The sequence below is a fragment of the Anomaloglossus baeobatrachus genome, chromosome 1, assembly GCF_048569485.1.
Source record: "Anomaloglossus baeobatrachus isolate aAnoBae1 chromosome 1, aAnoBae1.hap1, whole genome shotgun sequence".
In the NCBI taxonomy this organism is placed as follows: domain Eukaryota; kingdom Metazoa; phylum Chordata; class Amphibia; order Anura; family Aromobatidae; genus Anomaloglossus; species Anomaloglossus baeobatrachus.
In genome coordinates this window covers 413,837,057-413,859,616 of record NC_134353.1, presented here as the reverse complement: position 1 = coordinate 413,859,616, position 22,560 = coordinate 413,837,057, and the positions used below count along the sequence as shown (strand labels likewise).

The 22,560-nt window shown below is 47.2% G+C and overlaps 1 protein-coding gene across 2 annotated transcripts in view; it reads left to right on the top strand.

Moving 5' to 3' along the window:
• FKBP8 (FKBP prolyl isomerase 8) overlaps positions 1 to 22,560 on the top strand; it is a 94,759-nt gene that overhangs the window by 38,155 nt on the left and 34,044 nt on the right. For both annotated transcript variants that reach the window (XM_075352597.1, XM_075352596.1), the window contains exons 3-6: positions 4,377 to 4,546; positions 17,677 to 17,765; positions 18,179 to 18,396; positions 19,405 to 19,577. In XM_075352597.1, coding sequence (XP_075208712.1) covers positions 4,377 to 4,546; positions 17,677 to 17,765; positions 18,179 to 18,396; positions 19,405 to 19,577 — 650 coding nt within the window. The remainder of the gene's footprint in view (positions 1 to 4,376; positions 4,547 to 17,676; positions 17,766 to 18,178; positions 18,397 to 19,404; positions 19,578 to 22,560) is intronic.

Sequence of the window (22,560 nt, the reverse complement as noted above, 5' to 3'; positions counted from 1 at the left end):
GTACCAGAATCACTGACATACGCAGACCCATTATAATGAATGGGTCTGCTCACACGTCAGTGATTTTTCACTGCACGTGTCTCCGTGCGGCGTACCCGCGTGTGCGTGATTGCCGCACGGAGACATGTCCATTTTTTTCTGGCATCACTGATGTTCCACGGACCACGCAGTGGTGTGGTCCGTGAAACACGTGCCAGAAAAAAACGTGCTTTTAAAATAAAAATCATTTTAACTCACCCAGCGTCCAGCGATGTCCTCTGCAGCCCGTGCAGCTTGCGGCTTCTGAGCCGGCTCATTATTGTCGCGCATATTCATGATGCGCGACACAGCCAACCCGGAAGCAGCTGCTGCGGGGGTCAGCACCAGCCGGATGCTGCACCGCGGGAGCGATCAGCACCATGGAGAGCGGGACCGGGCGCAGGTGAGATGATTACTGAGTGCAATCACGGGCCACGGAGAACGGAGCCCGGATTGCACTTAGACAACCCACGTGTGCCGTGATTCACGGCACACGGAGGGACATGTGCATGTTTTACACGCCAGTGAAAAACGTCAGTGTTTTTCACTGACGTGTGAAACGGGCCTAAAAGTGAGAATATTGTTGCTACAGCAACATTTTGGGTGAAGTAGCTGTGGATTCAAAATGCTTAATATACTCCTGAATAAAATCCTTGAGGGGTGCAGATTCCAAAATGGGGTCACTTGTGGGGGTTTTCTGACGTATAGGTACCCAAGGGGCCCTCCTAATGTGACATGGTGCGCGAAGTTTATTTCAACTTTTCCAAAATTCAAATGGTGCTCCTTCCATTCCAAGCCCTCCCATTTATCCAAACAGAATGTGGAGAAGGAAATGACATCACAGGTTTTTTTTCCAAAGGTCTGTGTTCAACCAACTTTATTAACACTGACAAGTCTTAAAAAAACGCACCTAAAAAAACGCATGAAAAACGCATGAAAACCGCATGAAAAACGCATGCGTTTTCGATGCGTTTTTCTCAAAAAGCATTGTTTACAATTCTCCCCTCTGCCAGAGGGTGCGTTTTTTTCCGCGCTGAAAAAAAAGCAACGTGTGCACATAGCCTTATTGCCAGCTGCAGTGTGTGCACAACACAGCGCATGTGATGAATATGAAAGTGTTTTGAAGCAGCTTCAACAAGATCATCTAATCCTAAAATATCATTTTGCTGTTCTTCTGTTGTAATATCTGTTTGTTCCTCAGTTACATGAGCAGCGCTGTGGCTCCATCTCACACATACTGAATCCTAAATTTTCTTCTAGCTGTTGTTCATTACTCTCATTCATTAGGGTAATTGTACTTATCATGTTTGAAGCATTGTCCGTTACAATAGCAAGAACCTGTTCTTTTTTGAGTTTGTAATCTTGCAGAACTTTTTCCACTAAGGCCTGGAGAAACTGGCCGGTGTGATGAGCTTTAGTATCTTTTATTGCCAGTGTCTTACTAACAATTTCTTTTTTGTCACAAACATATCGAACATTGATGGCAAAATAATTCAGTAAAATGCAATGACTCTGGGCATCCCAGCAAAGGCAATTGGTTTCAAGATAGGACATTCAGACACATCATTCTGTGAGGATCCGTTTTTGGGCTCAAAAACGGATCCCCACAAAGAATGGGCATGTCAGTTTGTGTGGTGTTTTTCTAATCTGCTGCTATTGAAAACAATGTCTATGAGCTCAAAAACCTTTCAGGTGATGCGGTTTCTTAAAAAGTTGATCTGCTTTTGCAGCTGAAAAACGTATCCTCAAAAAACGCTGTGTGTGAATGTAGCCTTAGATCAGGAATAGAACAGCCATTTATAGGACATTCATAACTTTCCCAAATTCCTATGAAAAAACATTCAGCACATTCTGCATTGCACTACTGTCCCCAATTTAGTATATATTTTAGGAGTCGCAGTCCATTTTATTCCGACTCCACCAAAATGAACTCCGACTCCGACTCCACAGCCCTGGTCACGTGATGACGCCTGTAGCTAACATGAGTCATTTACTCTCAATGCCAGAATACAGCCGGCATTGAAAGTAAAGCAGCGTATCTGCAGATCTTAGCTCTGTAGCTGTGATCAGCAGATATGGCAGAGCGATCGGATTGCTGATCCATATAGCTCCCTAGGGGGACTAGTAAAGTAAAAAAAAAAAAAAGTTAAAAATTTTTTTTAAAAAAAACCTAAAAGTTCAAAACACTCCCCTTTTCACCCCATTGAAAATTAAAGGGTTACATAAAAATATACACATTTAGTATCTCCGCGTTCAGAAATGCCTGATCTATCAAAATATAAAATCAATTAATCTGATCAGTCAACGGCGTAGCAGCAAAACAATTCCAAACGCCAAAATTAAGTTTTTTGGTTGCCGCAAGTTTTTGCGCAAAACGCAATAACAGGTGATCAAAACGTAGCATCTGCGCAACAGTAGTACCATTAGAAATGTCAGATCGAGACGCAAAAAATAAGTCATCATTGAGCCATAGATCCCAAAAAATAAGAACTCTATGGGTTTCGGAAAATGGCGCAAAACGTGCACCACTTTTATTGGCAAACTTCTGATTTTTTTTTTAACCCCTTAGATACAAGTAAACCTATACGTGTTTGGTGTCTGCAAACTCGCACCGACCTGAGGCATCATACCAACACATCAGTTTTAATATATAGTGAACACGGTGAATAAAATATCCCAAAAACTATTGTGCCATCACACTTTTTTTTTGCAATTTTACCGCACTTGGAATTTTTTTTGCCATTTTCCAGTACACTACATGGTAAAACTTATGGTTTCATTTAAAAGTACAACTCGTCCTGGAAAAAAACAAGCCGTCATATGGCGAGATTGATGGAAAAATAAAAAAGGTACTGCTCTCGAAAGAAAGAGAGGGAACCCCCCCCCCAGAAAAACGCAAAATGCCCGGGGGCTTAAGGGGTTAAACACAGCTGGACTCCAATGAAGGAGTAGAACCATCTGAAGGAGGATCACAAGGAAATGGACAGCATGTGACTTAAATATGAGTGTCTGAGCAAAGGGTCTGAATGACCATGTTATATTTCAGTTTTTCTTGTTTAATAAATTTGCAAAAATGTCTACATTTCTGTTAAGATGGGGTGCAGAGTGTACATTAATGAGAAAAAAAAAAGAACTTTTTTGAATTTACCAAATGGCTGCAATGAAACAAAGAGTGAAAAATGTAAAGGGGTCTGAATACTTTCCGTACCCACTGTGTTGATTAAAATTACCGTAACTTTATTCTTGAGAAAACCCCTTTTAAGTAAAGATATGAATGACGTTATCTTTCAGAGAGCACAATGACCATATACCGTAATCCGTATGAGATGGTGGATCGTTCTGAAAGTTCTCTCTTAATTTTAACCAACTTTTCTCACAATTTGTAAGGCTGGTTTCACACTACGTTTATTTAACATCCGTCCATAACGTTTTTTTAGCGGAAAAACGGATCCAGTGCAAATGCGTTTTCACTTCAATGCATTTGCAATGGACTCGCGTCAACATGCGTTCACCTGCGTTTGCGTGCGTTATAGTGAGGATCCAGCGACTTGCAGTTTTTTAACATCTTTCAAAAACGCTACTTGTAGCGTTTTTGAGCTGCGTCCAAATACTGCAAATTGCTGGATCCTGACTAAACAGCACGCAAACGCAGGTGAACGCTGGCGTGCTGATAGACAGGATCCTGCTTGCTCTACTGAGCATGCCCAGAACCAGTCTCGCGTGATCTGCCTCTCTCTCCTCCTCCCTCCCTCACCCTCTCTCTCTATCTCTGTCTTTCCCCCTTCCTCCCCTCCCTCTCTCTCCCACCTGAGAGCTGCGGAAACTCGTAACCAAGGTAAATATCGGGTAACCACTTCTCTTAGTTACCCGATGTTTACGTTGGTTACGCGTGCAGGGAGCCCGGCTCCTAGCAGCTGCAGACACTCGTAACCAAGATAAATATCGGGTATCCAAGCCCGATGTTTACCTTGGTTACCAGCGTCTGCAGCTGTCAGAAGCCGGCTCCCAGTCTAGTTCCCCTCACTCCCGATCACATGACTCCAATGCCCGCCCCTAAACATCCAGTGACAGGATCCTGCAAAATAACAGATGCGTTTGCATGCGTTTTTTGCTGTAAAAGCAGGATCCGCTTTTGCAGCAAAAAAACGTTCAGGACGCATGTTAAATAAACGTAGTGTGAAACCAGCCTAAGATAGATTACTACGGTATGTATTTATAAATAAATGAGAACAGCTGTGATCGTTGCAATCATTGTTCCAGAGAGCAAGCCAATAAAATATTTATCCATTTTCATGTATACTAGATATTTGTAAAAAAAAAAAATTACATTTTTACACTTTTTTTTTTTTCTTATACAGTTAATGGGCTCATGAAAAAGAAAGTTTTGGTCCCAGGCAAGGGTCCCGAGAGCAGACCAAAGAGAGGCCAAGATGTCACTGTGCGGCTGAAGGCCTCACTAGAAGATGGCAGCGTTGTAGAAGACAATGGCTCCCTCACTTTCACATTGGGAGATGGTGACGTCATCCAGGTAAGGGGTGCTTCACACACAGCGAGCTCGCTGCCGAGATCGCTGCTGAGTCACGCTTTTTGTGACGCAGCAGTGACCTCATTAGCGATCTCGCTGTGTGTGACAATGAGCAGCGATCTGGCCCCTGCTGCGAGATCGCTGCTCGTTACACACAGCCCTGGTTCGTTTTCTTCAAAGCCGCTCTCCTGCTGTGACACACAGATCGCTGTGTGTGACAGCAAGAGAGCGACAAATGAAGCAAGCAGGGAGCAGGAGCCGGCGTCTGACAGCTGAGGTAAGCTGTATCCAAGATAAACATCGGGTAACCAAGGTGGTTACCCGATATTTACCTTAGTTACCAGCCTCTGCAGCTCTCACGCTGCCTGTGCTGCCGGCTCCGGCTCTCTGCACATGTAGCTGCTGTACACATCGGGTTAATTAACACGATGTGTACAGCAGCTAGGAGAGCAAGGAGCCAGCGCTAAGCAGTGTGCGCGGCTCCCTGCTCTCTGCACATGTAGCTGCATTACACATCGGGTTAATTAACCCGATGTGTACTGTAGCTAGGAGAGCAAGGAGCCAGCGCTCAGTGTGCGCGGCTCCCTGCTCCCTGCTCACACTGGTAACTAATGTAAACATCGGGTAACCATACCCGATGTTTACCTTAGTTACCAGTCTCCGCAGCTTCCAGACGGCGGCTCCGTGCAAGCGCAGCGTCGCTTGCACGTCGCTGCTGGCTGGGGGCTGTTCACTGGTCGCTGGTGAGATCTGCCTGTTTGACAGCTCACCAGCGACCATGTAGCGATGCAGCAGCGATCCTGACCAGGTCAGATCGCTGGTCGGATCGCTGCTGCATCGCTAAGTGTGAAGGTACCCTAAGAGTTTGTAGGTACAGGCTGTGAAAAGATGTGTGATCTGATAAGACTTAAGACTAGTACTTTGATCTCTATGTATCTCTGGGTCCACAAAGTTCTTTTTTTTTTTTTTTTTTTGCCTTCTCTCTACTGATCAGAATAAAGGTACTACATGTTGACGGGAAAAATAGTACAGCCTAGTGAATTGTGAAATAACTCTTGCTTCTTAAATAGTCCCTATTATGTTACAACCAGCCATTGTTGCTTTATCATAAACATCTTGGCATTTGCTAATGTAAACCCAGAAGCTCCAGTCTAATCAGTCTATGCAAACCTAAGGGGTTTACAAGTACCTTTACACAAGCCAACTTTAGACTATGTTCACACAGGGTGTTTTTGCAGCGTTTTTTTCCTGACCAAAACCTGATCTTGTGGCAGGATGTCTCCTGGGAGTCATCTGCATTTTTTGTGGTGTTTTTTACAGCATTTTTTCTGTGATGTCAGGACCAGGAGGGGTTCCAAAGTACCCAAGTGCTCGGCCGGGTCGGGATTGACCTGGATCTGGAACTCTGGTAGTAAAAGAAAAGAAAAAAGTAAAGTAAAGCAAGCGCGCTATACTTACTAGTCTCCAGTAGATGCTAGAGTGTATGGGCTCCTTCCAGGTATGACATCATTCACCAGGCCCCTATCACATGGGGGGCAGGGGGGCAAAGCATGATTGTAGTGGAAGGCAGGGCTGTGGAGTCGGTAAGCCAAACCTTCGACTCCGACTCTGACTCCTCAATTTCCCTTGCACCGTCTCAGACTCCACCAAAATGAGCTCCAACTCCGACTCCACGACTCTGACTCCACAGCCCTGGTGGAAGGGAGAAAACATTGCCAAGCTCACTAACCCAGCTAGTCACACCCAGTAACCTGGAAGGAGCCCATTCATTCTAGGGTCAACCATATCTGCTCCCGCAGCCCCTCCTACTTTTGGTGCCGCTTGTAAGGCTCATGCATATTCACTGCTTCCCCCCCATTGGAGTCTGTGATTGGTTGCAGTCAGACGCGCCCACAGCCTGTGTGACAGTGTCCGACTGCAAACAATCACAGACCTGGTCTTGCGGGTCTATCGTACAGTAAAAAATAAATAAATTATTTAGGGTCCCCCCCATATTATGATACCCAGCACAGCTACAGTCTGCACCCCCCAGCTGTGTGCTTATCTTGGCTGTGTATCAAAATAAGAGGGACACCATGCTGTTTTTTTTAATTATTTGAATAATTAAAAAAGAAAGTGTGTCGTCTCCCACAATTTTGATACCCAGCCAAGATAAAGCCCACAGCTGCGGGCTGGTATTCTCAGGCTGGAGAGAGCCAGCCTAAAAATATCAGCCTGCAGCCTCCCAGGATTGTCGCATCCATTAGATTAAAAAAAAGACAGTTTGCGCTCTGATAATGCTAAAGTATGGAAACCATGAATGTGTGAACATGGACCTGCATTACTGCTAAGGAAAAGCTAAGAAAAATGAGATATTTAGCATATAGAAATGGCCATTTGTATATCTGCCCAGTTGCCCCTTCACGGCATATCTCGTAACTGGGTACCTAACGCTATTCTGAAGCCTCTCTCTGGGTTAAAAACCTCCCGTGTATGGGCTAGTAGGAATCTGCTATATAGAATGAGATTACCTGTGGAAACTGGGGGAGAGGTGCACAGTCAGAAGGTATGACCCTCTTGATAAAGACAAAAAAGACTGCCTGCACTCACCCTCACCTGACGTGTGAACAGGCACATAACTGAACATGACATAAAAAAAGAAAGCGTTAGGTACCCAGTTACGAGATATGCCGTGAAGGGGCAACTGGGCAGATATACAAATGGCCATTTCTATATGCTAAATATCTCATTTTTCTTAGAATTTCCTTAGCAGTAATGCAGGTCCATGTTCACACATTCATGGTTTCCATACTTTAGCATTATCAGAGCGCAAACTGTCTTTTTCTGTATTTTATGTCATGTTCAGTTATGCGCCTGTTCACACGTCAGGTCGATGAGGCTGAGTGCAGGCAGTCTTTTTTGTCTGCATCCATTAGATGCAACAATCCCAGCACTTTACCCGGCTCTTCCCAAATTGCCCTGATGCGGTGGCAATCCGGGTAATAATGGGTTAATAGCAGCTCATAGCTGCGACTAAGCCCTAGATTGGTAATGGCAAGTGTCTGAGACACCCCCTACCACCAATCTGTAATAAGTGAAAAGAAATCAACACAAACACAGAAAAAAATCTTTTATTTTAAATAAAATACAAAAAGCCCATTCTTTCACCATTTTATTAACCCCATAATCATCCCTGCAGGTCCGACATAATCCACACAAGGTCCCACCACGATTCAGCTCTGCTGCATCTGAAGATCACAGCGAGCGGCCATAGAGCACGACTGCCCGCTGTGAGCTCCAGAGAACAAATGAGCTGTGTGATCACTGGTAACTTCACTCCGGTGATTTCCAGTCACAGCTGGCGATATCTGTGACCGTAAATATTGAATACCTGTTACAGTACAGATAACTCCAACATTAACAGCGAGTTTTAGTTTAAAATACTTTTTTTATTGAAAAATACTAACAACAATTGTGATTTCTTTTTAAAAAAATTGTATAATGTTGCTTCATCATTGGATGGACAGAATTACAGGCTACAATTTATGAATAAATAGTAATACATATAATAAGCACAAGTTATTAAGCGTGAAATGTTATGTAAATAAATATCAAATATTTTTTGCTAAAAATGTATATGGTCAGTATTAGACCTATATTGTACAAATAGCAATTTAAATAGAAGAATAGTAAAACCAGGAAATTATTCACTGCTGATCTAACTTATATGGTATCAATTCACCCATGTGCAAAAAATAGATACAGAGTCATATGTAGTTATTCAGATAGACCCGCAATGTACCGTATTTTTCGGACCATAAGACGCACTTTATTTCCCCCCAAATGTTGGGGGAAAGTGGGGAGTGTGTCTTATGGTCTGAATGTAGGGCATGGCTGCGGGGAATGAGTGTGCTGCAGTGGAGCGGGTCATCGGGGGCACGAGCAGCCTGCCGTGACCATGTTGGCCCGCTCATTACATATGCACGCCCATCCTCCCGCCCATCATCTTTCAGTGCTGACAGGTGGGCGGGGGGATAAGCTGTGGGTGCGCGCAAAATTAACATCCGGCCCGCATGATCACCCCTGGCAACTACAGCCTGGAGTGATCATGTGCGGCTGTATTCACTGCCCCCGTGCATCATTATCAGCGCGGGGTCCAGTGAATCAGTACACTCACCCGTCACCGTGTGTGGAGCCATCCCCCTGCAACATCGCGATGTCTTCCTGTCTATGCCTGTCTGTGTAGAGAGCGGTGAGCACAGCGATGATGTCATCGCTGTGCGCGCCGCTAGTGTCCACACAGATCAGCTGACCGGCACAGACAGTAGGACATCGAGATGCTGCAGACAACGGTGACGGCTTCACTCAGCGGCGCTGCAGCTGAGACAGAGAGGAAGATGATCGGTGCTGCAGGGAGTGAGGAAAGGTGAGTATAAACGTTTATTTTTTTTTCTATGCCATAGGATACAGGCCATATACCAGGATGAGGGTATTTTATGAGCAGAATGGGGGTATATTATGAGCAGGATGGGGGGTATATGAGCAGGATGGGGGTATATGAGCAGGATGGGGGTATATGAGCAGGATGGGGGTATATGAGCAGGATGGATGGGGGTATATGAGCAGGATGGGGGGTATATAGCAGGATGGGGGTATTTGAGCAGGATGGGGGTATATGAGCAGGATGGGGGTATATGAGCAGGATGGATGGGGGTATATGAGCAAGATGGGGTATATGAGCAGGATGGGGGGTATATAGCAGGATGGGGGTATATGAGCAGGATGGATAGGGGTATATGAGCAGGATGGGGGTATATGAGCAGGATGGATGGGGGTATATGAGCAGGATGGATGGGGGTATATGAGCAGGATCATATACAAGGCAGGCCGATCGTTACCAGAATGGGGTACCTTAGTTGAGAATTTGGGGACATTACCCCCATAACACTGTCAGCAGCAGATCCTCGCCCCATAACAGTGTGTCATGACCACATTTTTGGTTTAAATTTTATTTTTCTATTTTCCTCCTCTAAAACCAGGGTGCGTCTTATGGTCAGGTGCGTCTTAAAGTCCGAAAAATACGGTAGATCAATATAGTGAAAAAAATTTCATGGGGGAATGTTCCTGAGAACAAAGTGCACATTAGTGGTAAGGTGCTCTTGTGCCTGTTTATATTATTTACCTGCAGTACTGGCTGTAATCTAGCTGTATCGTCCCTCCACCTGTGACCGTAAATAGCATGAGTGAGGTCACTGCTGAACCCGCGGCTCACTAATTCTCTACACTAGACCCGCAGACCAGGTCTGTGATTGGTTACAGTCAGATGCTGGGGGAGCGTCTGACTATAACCAATCACGGATGAAAGCAGTGAATATGTAATGAACGGGAAAGTGAAGGAGCCACGGGCGTGTACAGCCACGCCGGGGATTCGGTAAATATACCGCTCCTGCTCCAATCCCCCTATCCCCACCACCATTTTTAAGTGCCGGCCAGATACCCTCGATCAATTCTGGACCGAAACCATTTTTTTTTTATTAACCGGGTTAGAACCGCTGATCCAGAGTATCTGCGAGTCCATCTGCGACTAGGGTGAAAAACCGTAGCGAAAGCGCTGAACAGAATTGCATTGTTCATTCTTTTCATAACGCAGCAAAACCGGAGGTAATTCACAAATCCGTCAGGAATAAATCCTAACGTGTTTGTGTGTGTGTGTGTGTGCGTGCAGCAGATTTCAGAAATCTCATAGACTTTGCTGGGACTGTAAAAAGGAGCGTTTTATTAGCAGGGATTTGCATAAAACCAAGGCAAATCTGTAGCTAAAAAACGCTGCAAAAACACCCAGTGTGAACATAGCCTTATGGTGTTAAACCATTGCTTATCCGTAAATATTTACCGGATGCTGGGCATTTAATGGCCTCTTTACACAGGCATGCCACTTTTCAGATTAGCCTCTGTAATCAGGGGCTAGCTGGCAAATTTTGGCCTGGGTGGCAAGTACACAGCAATGGCCCATTAGAACCGATCCATCTGTATTTTGTTTTCCACTTAATATACGGTATATCAGACTCTATAATGAAACATCCTCGCCAAAGATTTGACGCTCTGGGACTTGTGCTGACAGGGAGCGCATCATTCCCCTCTCCAGTCGGTGACCTATCCATTATCATTACATCCGGGATCAGCTGACGATGTGTCTGTCATGACGAACTTCATGAGAACACCGTCATATCTGCTGTACAGGGCAATGCTGATGCCCTGATCTGTGCAGCAAAAGCGATTGAACGAACGCAGCTTCAAGTCCCCTAAGGGGACTAATAAATACAATAAGGTGAGAAGAAAAAGATTTTAAAAATCTGGAGAAGAAAAGTTCAAATCGCCCCTTTTTGCCCCATTGAAAATAAAATCATAAAAAATACACATATTTGGTATCTCTGCGTTCAGAATCGTCTGATCTATCAAAATATAAACAGCGTAACGGGAAAACAATTAACGCCAGATTAAGGGGGGGGGGGTTTTGGCCGATGCAACCTTACAATAAAATAAAAAAAAAACAAAAACACATCTAACCAAAAGTGGTATTTGTAAAAAGTCAGCTTATGGCGCAAAGCATAAGCCATCACACAGCCCCAGATCTCGAAAAATGAGAACTTTACGGGTCTAGGAAAATGGCGTCCAAAGCAAATTTTTTTTTGATTTTCAAATTTCACAATTTTTTTCCCACCAATTAAATAAAAGAAACTATACATGTTTGAATTTCACATATTTGTGCTGACCTGGAGAATCATAGTGCCAAATTGGTCAGTTTTACCATATAATGAACAGGGTAAATAAAAAATGGAATTGCACTTATTTTCTGTTTTATAACTATACTAGAAGGTGGCCCGATTCTACACATCGGGTATTCTAGAATTTACGTATTGTGTTGTTCATGTATGATTTTTGTTATATATATATATATATATATATATATATATATATATATATATATATATATATATATATATATATAGATGTTGTTGTGTGTACTTACCAAGTTTTTGTGTAGGGCGCTGTACATGTTCTGGGTGTGGCGGGGGGTGAGAGCGGTGTTGTATGTGTGTTGCGTTGTTTGTGGAGCGCTGTGTGTCTGTAGCGTTGTGTGTGTGTTGCGCGGTTTGTGTGTGTGTGGTGTGTTTTGGGGGGAGGTATGTTTTGTGCAATGTGTGTGTTGTGCGGTATGTGCGTATATTTATGTATGCCGCGGTGTTTGTGTGTTGGGTGTTGTGTGTGTGCAGTGTTGTCTGTGTGTTTGGGTGTCTGTGTAGGGCGGTGTTTGTGGTTCCCAGTGTGTGTGTGTGTTGTGCAGTGCGCGTGTGTGTGTGTGTGTGTTGGGGGGAGGTGTGCACCTCCCATCGTGCTCCATCCGCCATGCTGCGCACCCCCCATCGTGCTCCATCCGCCATGCTGCGCACACCCAAACGTGCTCCATCCGCCATGCTGCGCACTCCCAAACGTGGTCCATCCACCATGCTGCGCACTCCCAAACGTGCTCCATCCGCCATACTGCACACTCCCCATCGTGCTCCATCCGCCATGCTGCGCACTCCCAAACGTGCTCCATCCGCCATGCTGCGCACTCCCAAACATGCTCCATCCGCCATGCTGCGCACTCCCCATCGTGCTCCATCCGCCATGCTGCGCACTCCCAAACGTGCTCCATCCGCCATGCTGTGCACTCCCAAACGTGCTCCTTCCGCCATGCTGCGCACTCCCAAATGTGCAAACGTGCTCCATCCGCCATACTGCGCACTCCCCATCGTGCACCATCCGCCATGCTGCGCACTCCCAAACGTGCTCCATCCGCCATGCTGCGCACTCCCAAACGTGCTCCATCCGCCATGCTGCGCACTCCCAAACGTGCTCCATCCGCCATGCTGCGCACTCCCCATCGTGCTCCATCCGCCACACTGCGCACTCCCCATCGTGCTCCATCCGCCATGCTGCGCACTCCCAAACGTGCTCCATCCGCCATGCTTCGCACCCCTCATCGTGCTCCATCCGCCATGCTGCGCACTCCCAAACGTGCTCCATCCGCCATGCTGCGCACTCCCAAACGTGGTCCATCCATCTGTAGCGTTGTGTGTGTGTGTGTGTGTTGCGCGGTTTGTGTGTGTGTGGTGTGTTTTGGGGGGAGGTATGTTTTGTGCAATGTGTGTGTTGTGCGGTATGTGCGTATATTTATGTATGCCGCGGTGTTTGTGTGTTGGGTGTTGTGTGTGTGCAGCGTTGTCTGTGTGTTTGGGTGTCTGTGTAGGGCGGTGTTTGTGGTTCCCAGTGTGTGTGTGTGTTGTGCAGTGCGCGTGTGTGTGTGTTGGGGGGAGGTGTGCACCTCCCATCGTGCTCCATCCGCCATGCTGCGCACCCCCCATCGTGCTCCATCCCCCATGCTGCGCACTCCCCATCGTGCTCCATCCGCCATGCTGCGCACTCCCCATCGTGCTCCATCCGCCATGCTGCGCACTCCCAAACGTGCTCCATCCGCCATGCTGCGCACTCCCAAACGTGCTCCATCCGCCATGCTGCGCACTCCCAAACGTGGTCCATCCGCCATGCTGCGCACTCCCAAACGTGGTCCATCCGCCATGCTGTGCACTCCCAAACGTGCTCCATCCGCCATGCTGCGCACTCCCAAACGTGCTCCATCCGCCATGCTGCGCACCCCCCATCGTGCTCCATCCGCCATGCTGCGCACTCCCAAACCTGCTCCATCCCCATGCTGCGCACTCCCAAACGTGCTCCATCCGCCATGCTGCGCACTCCCCAACGTGCTCCATCCGCCATACTGCGCACTCTCAAACGTGCTCCATCCGCCATACTGCGCACTCCCCATCGTGCACCATCCGCCATGCGCACTCCCAAATGTGCTCCATCCGCCATGCTGCGCACTCCCAAACGTGCTCCATCCGCCATGCTGCGCACTCCCAAACGTGCTCCATCCGCCATGCTGCGCACTCCCAAACGTGCTCCATCCGCCATGCTGCGCACTCCCAAACGTGGTCCATCCGCCATGCTGCACACTCCCAAACGTGGTCCATCCGCCATGCTGCGCACTCCCAAACGTGGTCCATCCGCCATGCTGCTCACTCCGAAACGTGCTCCATCCGCCATGCTGCGCACTCCCAAACGTGCTCCATCCGCCATGCTGTGCACTCCCAAACGTGCTCCATCCGCCATGCTGTGCACTCCCAAACGTGCTCCATCCGCCATGCTGCGCACTCCCAAACGTGCTCCATCCGCCATGCTGCGCACCCCCCATCGTGCTCCATCCCCCATGCTGCACCAGCATCAGCCTCTCTGCCCGCAGCATCAGCTTCTCTGCCCGCAGCATCAGCCTCTCTGCCCGCAGCATCAGCCTCTCTGCCCGCAGCATCAGCCTCTCTGCCCGCAGCAGCAGCCTCTCTGCCCGCAGCATCAGCCTCTCTCCTCCCAGCATCAGCCTCTCTCCTCCCAGCATCAGCCTCTCTCCTCCCAGCATCAGCCTCTCTCCTCCCAGCATCAGCCTCTCTCCTCCCAGCATCAGCCTCTCTCCTCCCAGCATCAGCCTCTCTCCTCCCAGCATCAGCCTTTTCTGTCCCTAGCATCAGCCTCTCTCCTCCCAGCCTACCCCAGCCTCAGCCTCCCCCAGCATCAGCCTCTCTTCTCTCAGCCTCCCCCTCCCAGCCTTCCCCAGGATCAGCCTCTCTCCTCCCAGCCTCCTCCAGCACGCCGTGCTCCTCTGCCGACACAGATCCGATCGCATACACACACACACACACACACACCCGATCGCATACACTCACACACACCCGATCGCATACACTCACACACACCCGATCGCATACACTCACGCACACACACATTGACGATATTGCACATACGCGCTCACACTCACAACATCCGGAGATACCACATGCTTCTGGCCATGTGATCCTCTGGAAGTTCACTGCACAGTATCGCCGCCGAGAAGCAAGCGATATCCCAGGATGTTGTGAGTGTGTGGATGCGATGTGATGTGTGTGTGATGTGTGTGTGAGAGTGAGTGTGATCTGATGTGTGTGTGTGTGTGCGTGCGTGTGTGTATGTTCCGCCGCTGCAGGACCTTGATGCGCTGTTAACTATGCTACCATGGTTACCAGCGTATCCCGTCCCCCGCTCGCACGGGAGCCCACACCAGCATACGGCGGCAACCCCAGCAATGCGAGGGTATGTGTCGGCTGGGTTGGCGGCGTACGCTGATGTGGGCTCCCGGGGGTACAGTACTCACCTGGGAGTCGTGGCTCCGTGTCGGTCGGTTTGGGGGGCGGGGCCAGAGCGAGCGTGCATTGCGTGAGGGGGGCGGGGCGTGGGCGAGTTGCCTGGGCGAGCGGCCAATCCGTGCGGGGGGGCGGGGTCATGGCGAGCCCAGCGGCCAATCAGCTTTGTGTCACCGTAAGGACACAATTTTGGAGCAAGACAGACAGACAGAATAAGGCAATTATATATATAGATGGTAGAATTGTTGCATTTAAAAGTACAACTCGTCCTGCAAAAGACAAGCCCTCATATGCCTATGTTTACAGAAAAATAAAAAGTTATGGCTCTTGGAAAAAGGGGAGGAAAAACGACAAAAAACTGAAAATCACCACGGGTTAAGGTCATGACTGTCACTAAGGGGTTAAATGTGTTTGAGGAAAGTGCCAGGACAGGGAACATTACTACATACAGGGCCCAGGATGAAGACATTATTACATACAGGGAAATTATTACAGGAGCCTAAAGTTCTGACCAACATTCTGGTTGGGGCCGCGGTCTATAGTTTGCACAAGGGCCGATAGGACTCGATGCACCACTTAACATTTGATCTCTGTACACACAGTACAGCACAGCCAGTATTCAGACTACTATATACTATTCTGTGTGTACAGACTTCAGATGGTATATAAAAGTGTACACTGGATGTGTTACACTGTGCACCTACTGTATATACAGTGCTCTATGTACTGAATGATCCTCTAAAAGCCTGACTGAGGATCAGTCAGTATGCTGTATATTGCAGTCGCTCTATCTGATGCCCACTGACAGTTAACTGCTGCAGACTGAACTTAAATACAGGTCTGGTGACGCCGGAGCAAATGACTGCCACTGACAGTGCGACCTGATCTGTGTGAAGGACCAGCTGTTGCAATGCGCCTCAGAGTGACTGCAGAGAGCCACCGTGAACATACCAAGAGGTGGTCCTGGTCCTGTTACCTCCTCACTTTTCACCTCCTTCCTGCTCCGCCCTGTGCTGACCTCCAGCCTGCGCACAAGCTCCTCTCCTGCTGGCTGGAGGATGCAGGTGACTCGCCCACCCCAGGGCCTTAGGTGACTCTGTGTCAGGCCGGACTAGTTCGGGGTAGTCAGCGGTGGTGGGGCCCGATTCCGTAACCCTGGTGGAGTCAGTTAATGTGGCGGTATTGGGGAGATGATGATAATGTTTATATGAATATTCGTGACGCCACCTGTGGTAATTTGCGGCTATGGCGCCGCAGCTGCTGGGAGGGACCTCCGGGCCTGGTGTTATGGCAGCTGAGGTGTTTCTTGCTCTCCACAGGTAGAGCGGATACCCTGGGGCAACCTTTGGGTGCTTGGTAAAGTCTATGGTGTTTATGGACGAGGTGTAGGATAAACCAGACGACATACGGCTTGCAGTTAAGGTGTTTACTCACTGTTCAGTTCAATGCGGTAGTTACCCGGTTACCCACGGAATGCCAGGATCCGCTGTCAGGGGCCGCTGCCGATCCCTGATAGGTCAAGGGTCAGTCCCGGTGTACCCCTTTTTTGTGTGTGTCCTTTTCTGACTGGCTTCCTAGCCTTCAACTGTTTTTGCTGGTCTTGGCCTCCACCACAGGGCCTGTACAAAGGGGACTGATTGCAGTCGTATCTTGCCCTCTTCACCGGGGGTCTGTGGCGGGAAGTGGCCCTGGGCGCTTGCAACGATCTCCCAGGACTTCGGTTTTACTTTTGAGGAATTGTCTTTCTTCCCTCTGTCTAGGGACCGTCCCTGAATGTAGCCAGATCCCTCCACCCGATGTTATCAGTGCAACAGGTCACGGGACAATTGCCCTTCCGTGGCCCTGGAATCCTTTCTTTCTTTGGGTGTCACCTGGGCCTAACTAGACCCCAGGATCTTCACCCCAGGAACCTCCTTCTGTCTCTGTCCTTTCTCTCTGCTGTCCTCTCCTGACAGCCCACCTCCTCACTCCTCTACTCCTTCTGACAGACTACCTGCCTAGACTGACTAGACTTGAACTTCCTAGTTCCTTTTTCTACTCTCACTTTCTGACTCCTCCCACACACCCACTGACTAGGCCCCACCCACACTATTGGGACCAGAAATGGGACTTATGGCCCCATGAATACATCTATGGGGGTTGCTGCCACTATCCCTGACCCAGTGTATGCCTACCAATTGGTGTGCGCGAGTTTTGTCTGTATACCGGCAATTGACCCCATTCTTACCCGGGATGGGATACCACACCTCTGGCTGAGGTGTAATATCTCTGTGGCGACGGTAGCCTCAGGGGCACCACACAGGCAGACGTGCTGGGTGAGGTAACATCAGCAGACGTATAACATCAGCAGACGTACTCAAACAGCTGTGTGGGCATATGCAATACAAGTATACGGCCGGCCAGCACTTGTACAATGCCAGCGTCGGTTTCTAAAGCGGCAGACAGCTGGGTGGCCTCAAGCCCCTTGACCCAGCCTGCCCCTTCTGTAATATCTTTCAGTACACATAGGCTACCATAGTACTCGGCAGCACAGAGTGATGTGCTGCTGAAAACAAGGGTTTTTGGGGCAAACCAAAACCTCATTCCACCTGACAAATGAGTGTTTTCGTGTGATGGGCATCTTGTTTAGACACCGCGATTATCGTGAAACCAGCGTTCCTAGAAATGCTCGTTCATGTTGATCTTAACTCCACTCCATATATACTTTGTATGGTGCGCTGTAATGAGTAATGCTAATGCCAAGGGGTGCATTTTTTCATACTTCTAGGAATATTATGCTGTAGAATACTTATTCCCTGATAAGCAGACACGTTAACGGATCTAACCACTCCTGAAGGCTCCAGTGGAGTTTTAGTGACCATCCTTTTGTGTGTGTCTATCTAGGTCCTGGACCTGTGTGTGCAGCTGATGGAGACAGAGGAAACCGTCCTCATTCATGCAGATTCTAAATATTGCTATGGGAAGGATGGCAGGTTTGTATCTCGTCATTACTCACTTCTAGTTATCCAGCCGGTCTTCATCACACTTTTACCATTGTGTACTTTTGTCAGGCAAATTTTGTAGATATGTTTCCATGATATGGCTGTATAAGGAGAGCTGTTTTGCGTTAAAATATAAAATAGATTCTTATAAAAAAAATAATTAGAAAATCCATGTCTCTATTTTAGCTCCAATTCACTAGTGACATGCTAGAAGTTACAGGGTGTGACGGGGATCACTGTTGCCTGTGGCAGCTGCATATACCAGGGCAGTGTACAGTGCCTGAGCTGCATGCTAATGTCGAGTCTTACACAATGTGACATGTATGGCGTTGCACATCATTCCCTGACGTGCTTAGTAGTCACAATAGCATTCTTTATCTGTATGCATTTTTTTTTCTTTCAAGGAGTCCAAATATCTTCCCCAATGCCAACCTTGTCCTTGAGGTGACCCTGCTTGATGTGAAAGATGGTCCAGATGTGGAGCTACTCACTGGACAGGAAAAGCTGGCTTTGGTCAACAAGAAGAGGGAACGTGGAAATTTCTATTACCAGAATGGCAATTACATGTTTGCTATAAACTGCTACGATATTGCTCTGAGGATTGTTAACTCCAGCTCCAAAGGTTTGTACGTACACGTGCTTATATCCGGAGATATAATATCAGAGGGCTAGCTCAGTGTGGACACAGTATCCAACATTTTTTTTGCAAAAAAGCCAGGTGGCAGATTTCTCTGTAAAGGGGTTTAAGGCCTTATTCAGATGTCGGTGATGTTACACTTACACAAAAAAATTACAAATGTCAACAGTGTTTGGTGGCGTCAGTATTTTACCATCATTTTTTCATTAGAGATTTTCACTTATGAAAAACTATTTTACAAAACGTCTTCTATACGTTTCAGTGGTTATGATGGGCAACACATACATTATACACTGATGACCTCTGTAATCAAAAACTGACATTTCCTCTCCTTGATCATATTTGTAGACCCTTGTCCACAAAAAAACACACATACATGAACGCACGCCTCCAGAGATTCTAATGGCTATGTGTTCAGTCCATGAAAACCGCAGTTAGAACACGTACGTGAAGAGCAGCTGTCTGGACTAGGCTTAATGCATTTTCCAGGCTTCACATACCCCTGCACTGCAGCTTCCCACAGGATATAGATGGTTTTGTAGCTCATCACGTTTTACTTCAATAGATCCGTGATATAATACCAGACACAATCCATGAGCAGATGTATATTCTGAAGAAAGCAGCCAATTACGTCTAGCCCTTAATAACCTCTTTTAAAAGGAATCTGTCACCAGGTTTTTTTCTCAATCATCTGAGAGCAGCATAATGTAAAGACAGACCCGGACTCCACTGATGTCACATACTAAGCTGCTTTCTGCAGTTTCAATAACCTCACTGTTTTATAATAAACAGATCTATCAGTTCTCTGAATGCTGAGCTCTGTATAACCTCACCCCCACCACGGATTGTCAGCTGTATGTGTACACTGTGCATAGGCAGAAATATGTCAATCAGTGGTCTATTCACCTAATCAAAACCCCATGTAATGATATGTTTGTGAAAGCTTCTCTTCTAATATTAACATGTTTCCTGACTTCTTATTTCTGCTTGTAGTTGACTTTACACCTGAGGAAGAAGGTGACTTACTGGATGTGAAAATGAAGTGTCTGAATAACCTCGCAGCTTCACAGTTAAAATTGGATCACTTTGAGGCAGCCCTGAAGTCATGTAACATGGTGCTGGATCAGCAGCCGGAAAATATCAAGGCCTTATTCAGGAAGGGAAAGGTAATAGAAATAGCCAAAGTGAAAGTGACCCGCCTTCAGATCTTATATCATGTCTATTAATAACAGTTGTGGTGTAAGCGAATAATTGTATTCTTCCTGCCTATCACTATGAATACTACACCTTATGAAGTCACAGAATTGTGGTATGCATATAAATGTGACTTTTCTTCTATTTGGCTGAGAAAAGATTCAGTCTTGCATCTGATATCAGCCTTGTGTAGATTAAGGTAGTGGACACAATGGTCACAAATCTTTTATTTTGTGCCTGGTCATTTCATGAAAGTTCCACTAGAGGTCTCCCTAACTCAGATCAGAAGACATGTACAAGAGGCTTTGCCTCACTCGGGATTATCACATGAGAAGGTTGCTGTTCACCAGGGGTTGGCAATTCATGAGGCCACATGAGAGACTGAGACTGGTGTGGAGGGCAACCTAACTGGCCAAACTCAATTCTGCTTATTATTATTGTATTATCACTTAAAGAGGTATTCCCATCTCCAAGATATCCCAATATGTAGTAGGTGTAATAATACTAATATTAGCAAATACCACCAATTAGAAATGTAGTATAGTTCTCCTGATATAGCCATGTCTAATGTACAGGGCATTGCAGCTTGGGTCTCCTCAAACTGTATAATGTTGCCATAAAGCTGCCTACATAAGATGATGTCCCCACTCAGCCTCAGGATACAGTACTATGGCCTCATACAGCCCCCCATGCAGAATGATATCCCCACAGTGCCCCCTTACCCAGCATTATGTCGCTGCACAGTCCCTGTGCAAAATATCCCTGCCCAGCCCCCTTACACAGTATTATGTTGCCACATCCCTCCCATGCAGAAGGTCACCACACAGCCCCCTTACACAGCATTATGTAGCTTGACAGCCACCCATGTAGAATGATGTCCCCGCATGGCCCCCTTGCACTGCATCCTGTCCCCGCACAGCCCCAATGCAGAATGTTGTTCCTGCAAGGCCCCTTTGCACGGACCCCTTGCACGGCATCCTGTCCCCGCCCAGCCCCCATGCAGAATGTTGTGCCTCAACAGCCCTCTTGCACTGCATCCTGTCCCCGCACAGCCCCAATGCAGAATGTTGTTCCTGCACGGCCCCTTTGCACGGACCCCTTGCACGGCATCTTGTCCCCGCCCAGCCCCCATGCAGAATCTTGTCCACGCAAAGCCCTCCATGCACAATGATATCCTCACACATTCCACTTACATGGCATTATCTGATTTCCATGTATTTTAATGTTTTTATATGGAATATTATAGGGTTATTGTGTTAATACTAAAAATTCAGAGTTTTTAATTTTCACGCTGTAAAGTATTCCTTCTCTCCCATAAAGCCAATATTGACTAAAAGGGCCAGTTAATATGATGGTTATGGTGGTCTCCTAAAAAGAGCCACCCCTTGGCTGGGTCCTTCCCGGAGGGATATCTGGCTAGTTTCTGTGTTGAGACTCCTAACAGAGGCTCCACGGACTTTTTTGATTTGCATATTTCCCAGGGGGCAATGTACCTAGGATTTCACTGTCTTGAGCGCCCTCGCTGGCTGCCGGCAGTGTTTTCTCTGGCTGGTCTCCCCGAGATCAGTGATTGTTTTGTCTTGTTGGTCTCCTAGGCATTGCTCCCACCTGGCCAGAATCCTACTCCACACTGATGAGGGGCAATACCCCAAAACAGCTGTCTGTGGATGGATACCTGGCCTTGGTATTTCCCTTGTCATATCTTTAAACTTGTCAAAAAGTTGGATATTGATTAAAAGGGCCACTTCATATGGTGGTTATGGTGGTCTCCACCCCTTGGCTGGGTCCTTCCCAGAGGGATATCTGGCTAGTTTCTGTGTTGAGACTCCTAACAGAGGCTCCACAGCCTTTTTTGATTTGCATAAAGCCAATTTATTAAAGAGAATCTGTAAGTTAAATCATCCCTTTTATGCCGTCTATTTGGGCATGTAGGAAATAGAAAGCTTAATAAGATATCTTGATGTCTGCAATCTGAGGTCTTATTCCAGAGAAATCCCTGTTTTTCTTATATGTAAATGAGCTGTTAAGATCAATGGGCCGTACACAGATCTCCCTGAGAATCTGACTAGAGCTTATTGTACTAAAAGGGGGTTACCAGATTGAGACATGTAACTGACGCAGAACAATAGAATTTGCCTTCTTGTAAACACATTTTTGCAGCTCCCTGAGCTCTGCTTTGTCACACTATTGTAACCCTGTCTGCCTGTGAGCTGGAGGCTGAAGCGGAGAGGCACCTGCAGAAGTGTCAGTTATAATCACATAGGTAAAGATGATTGACCTCACGGAGATCAACATCCAACACCGCGGAGACACCATCACGTGTTTCCCAACGCAGTGACACTAGAACAAGGCCCCCTGGGAAAATATGCAAAACAAGAATGCCGCGGAGACACCATCACATGTTTCTCAACGCTGGCAGGAAACTAGCCAGGTCTTTCACCGGGAAGGAACAACCACGGGAAGGCAGTCTCCAGTCAAGGAAACCGCCTATACCAAAACATGGTATCCATCCACAGACAGCTGTTTCAGGGTATTTGCCCCTCATCAGTGTGGAGTAGGAAACTGGCTAGTGGGAGCAATGCCTAGTAGAAGACTACATAGGTAAGGATGGTTGACCTTAGGGAGATCAACATCCAGCTCCTCGGAGCACCGTCACTTGTTTCTCAACGCAGTGATTCTAGAACAAGGCCCCCTGGAAAAATATGCAAAACAAGAATGCCGCGGAGACACCATCACATGTTTCTCAACGCTGGCAGGTTGTAATCACATATAGCTCTGCAGTGAGAGCACAGAGCGGCCAGCACACTGGTAACGCCACCTTCTATTTAAAATAAGCTCTAGTCAGATTCTCAGGGAGATCAGTGTCTGGCCCACAGATCTTAACAGCCCATTTACATCTAAGAAAAACGGATTTCTCTGGAATACGATATTGGATAACCGATATCGTGGTGTCAT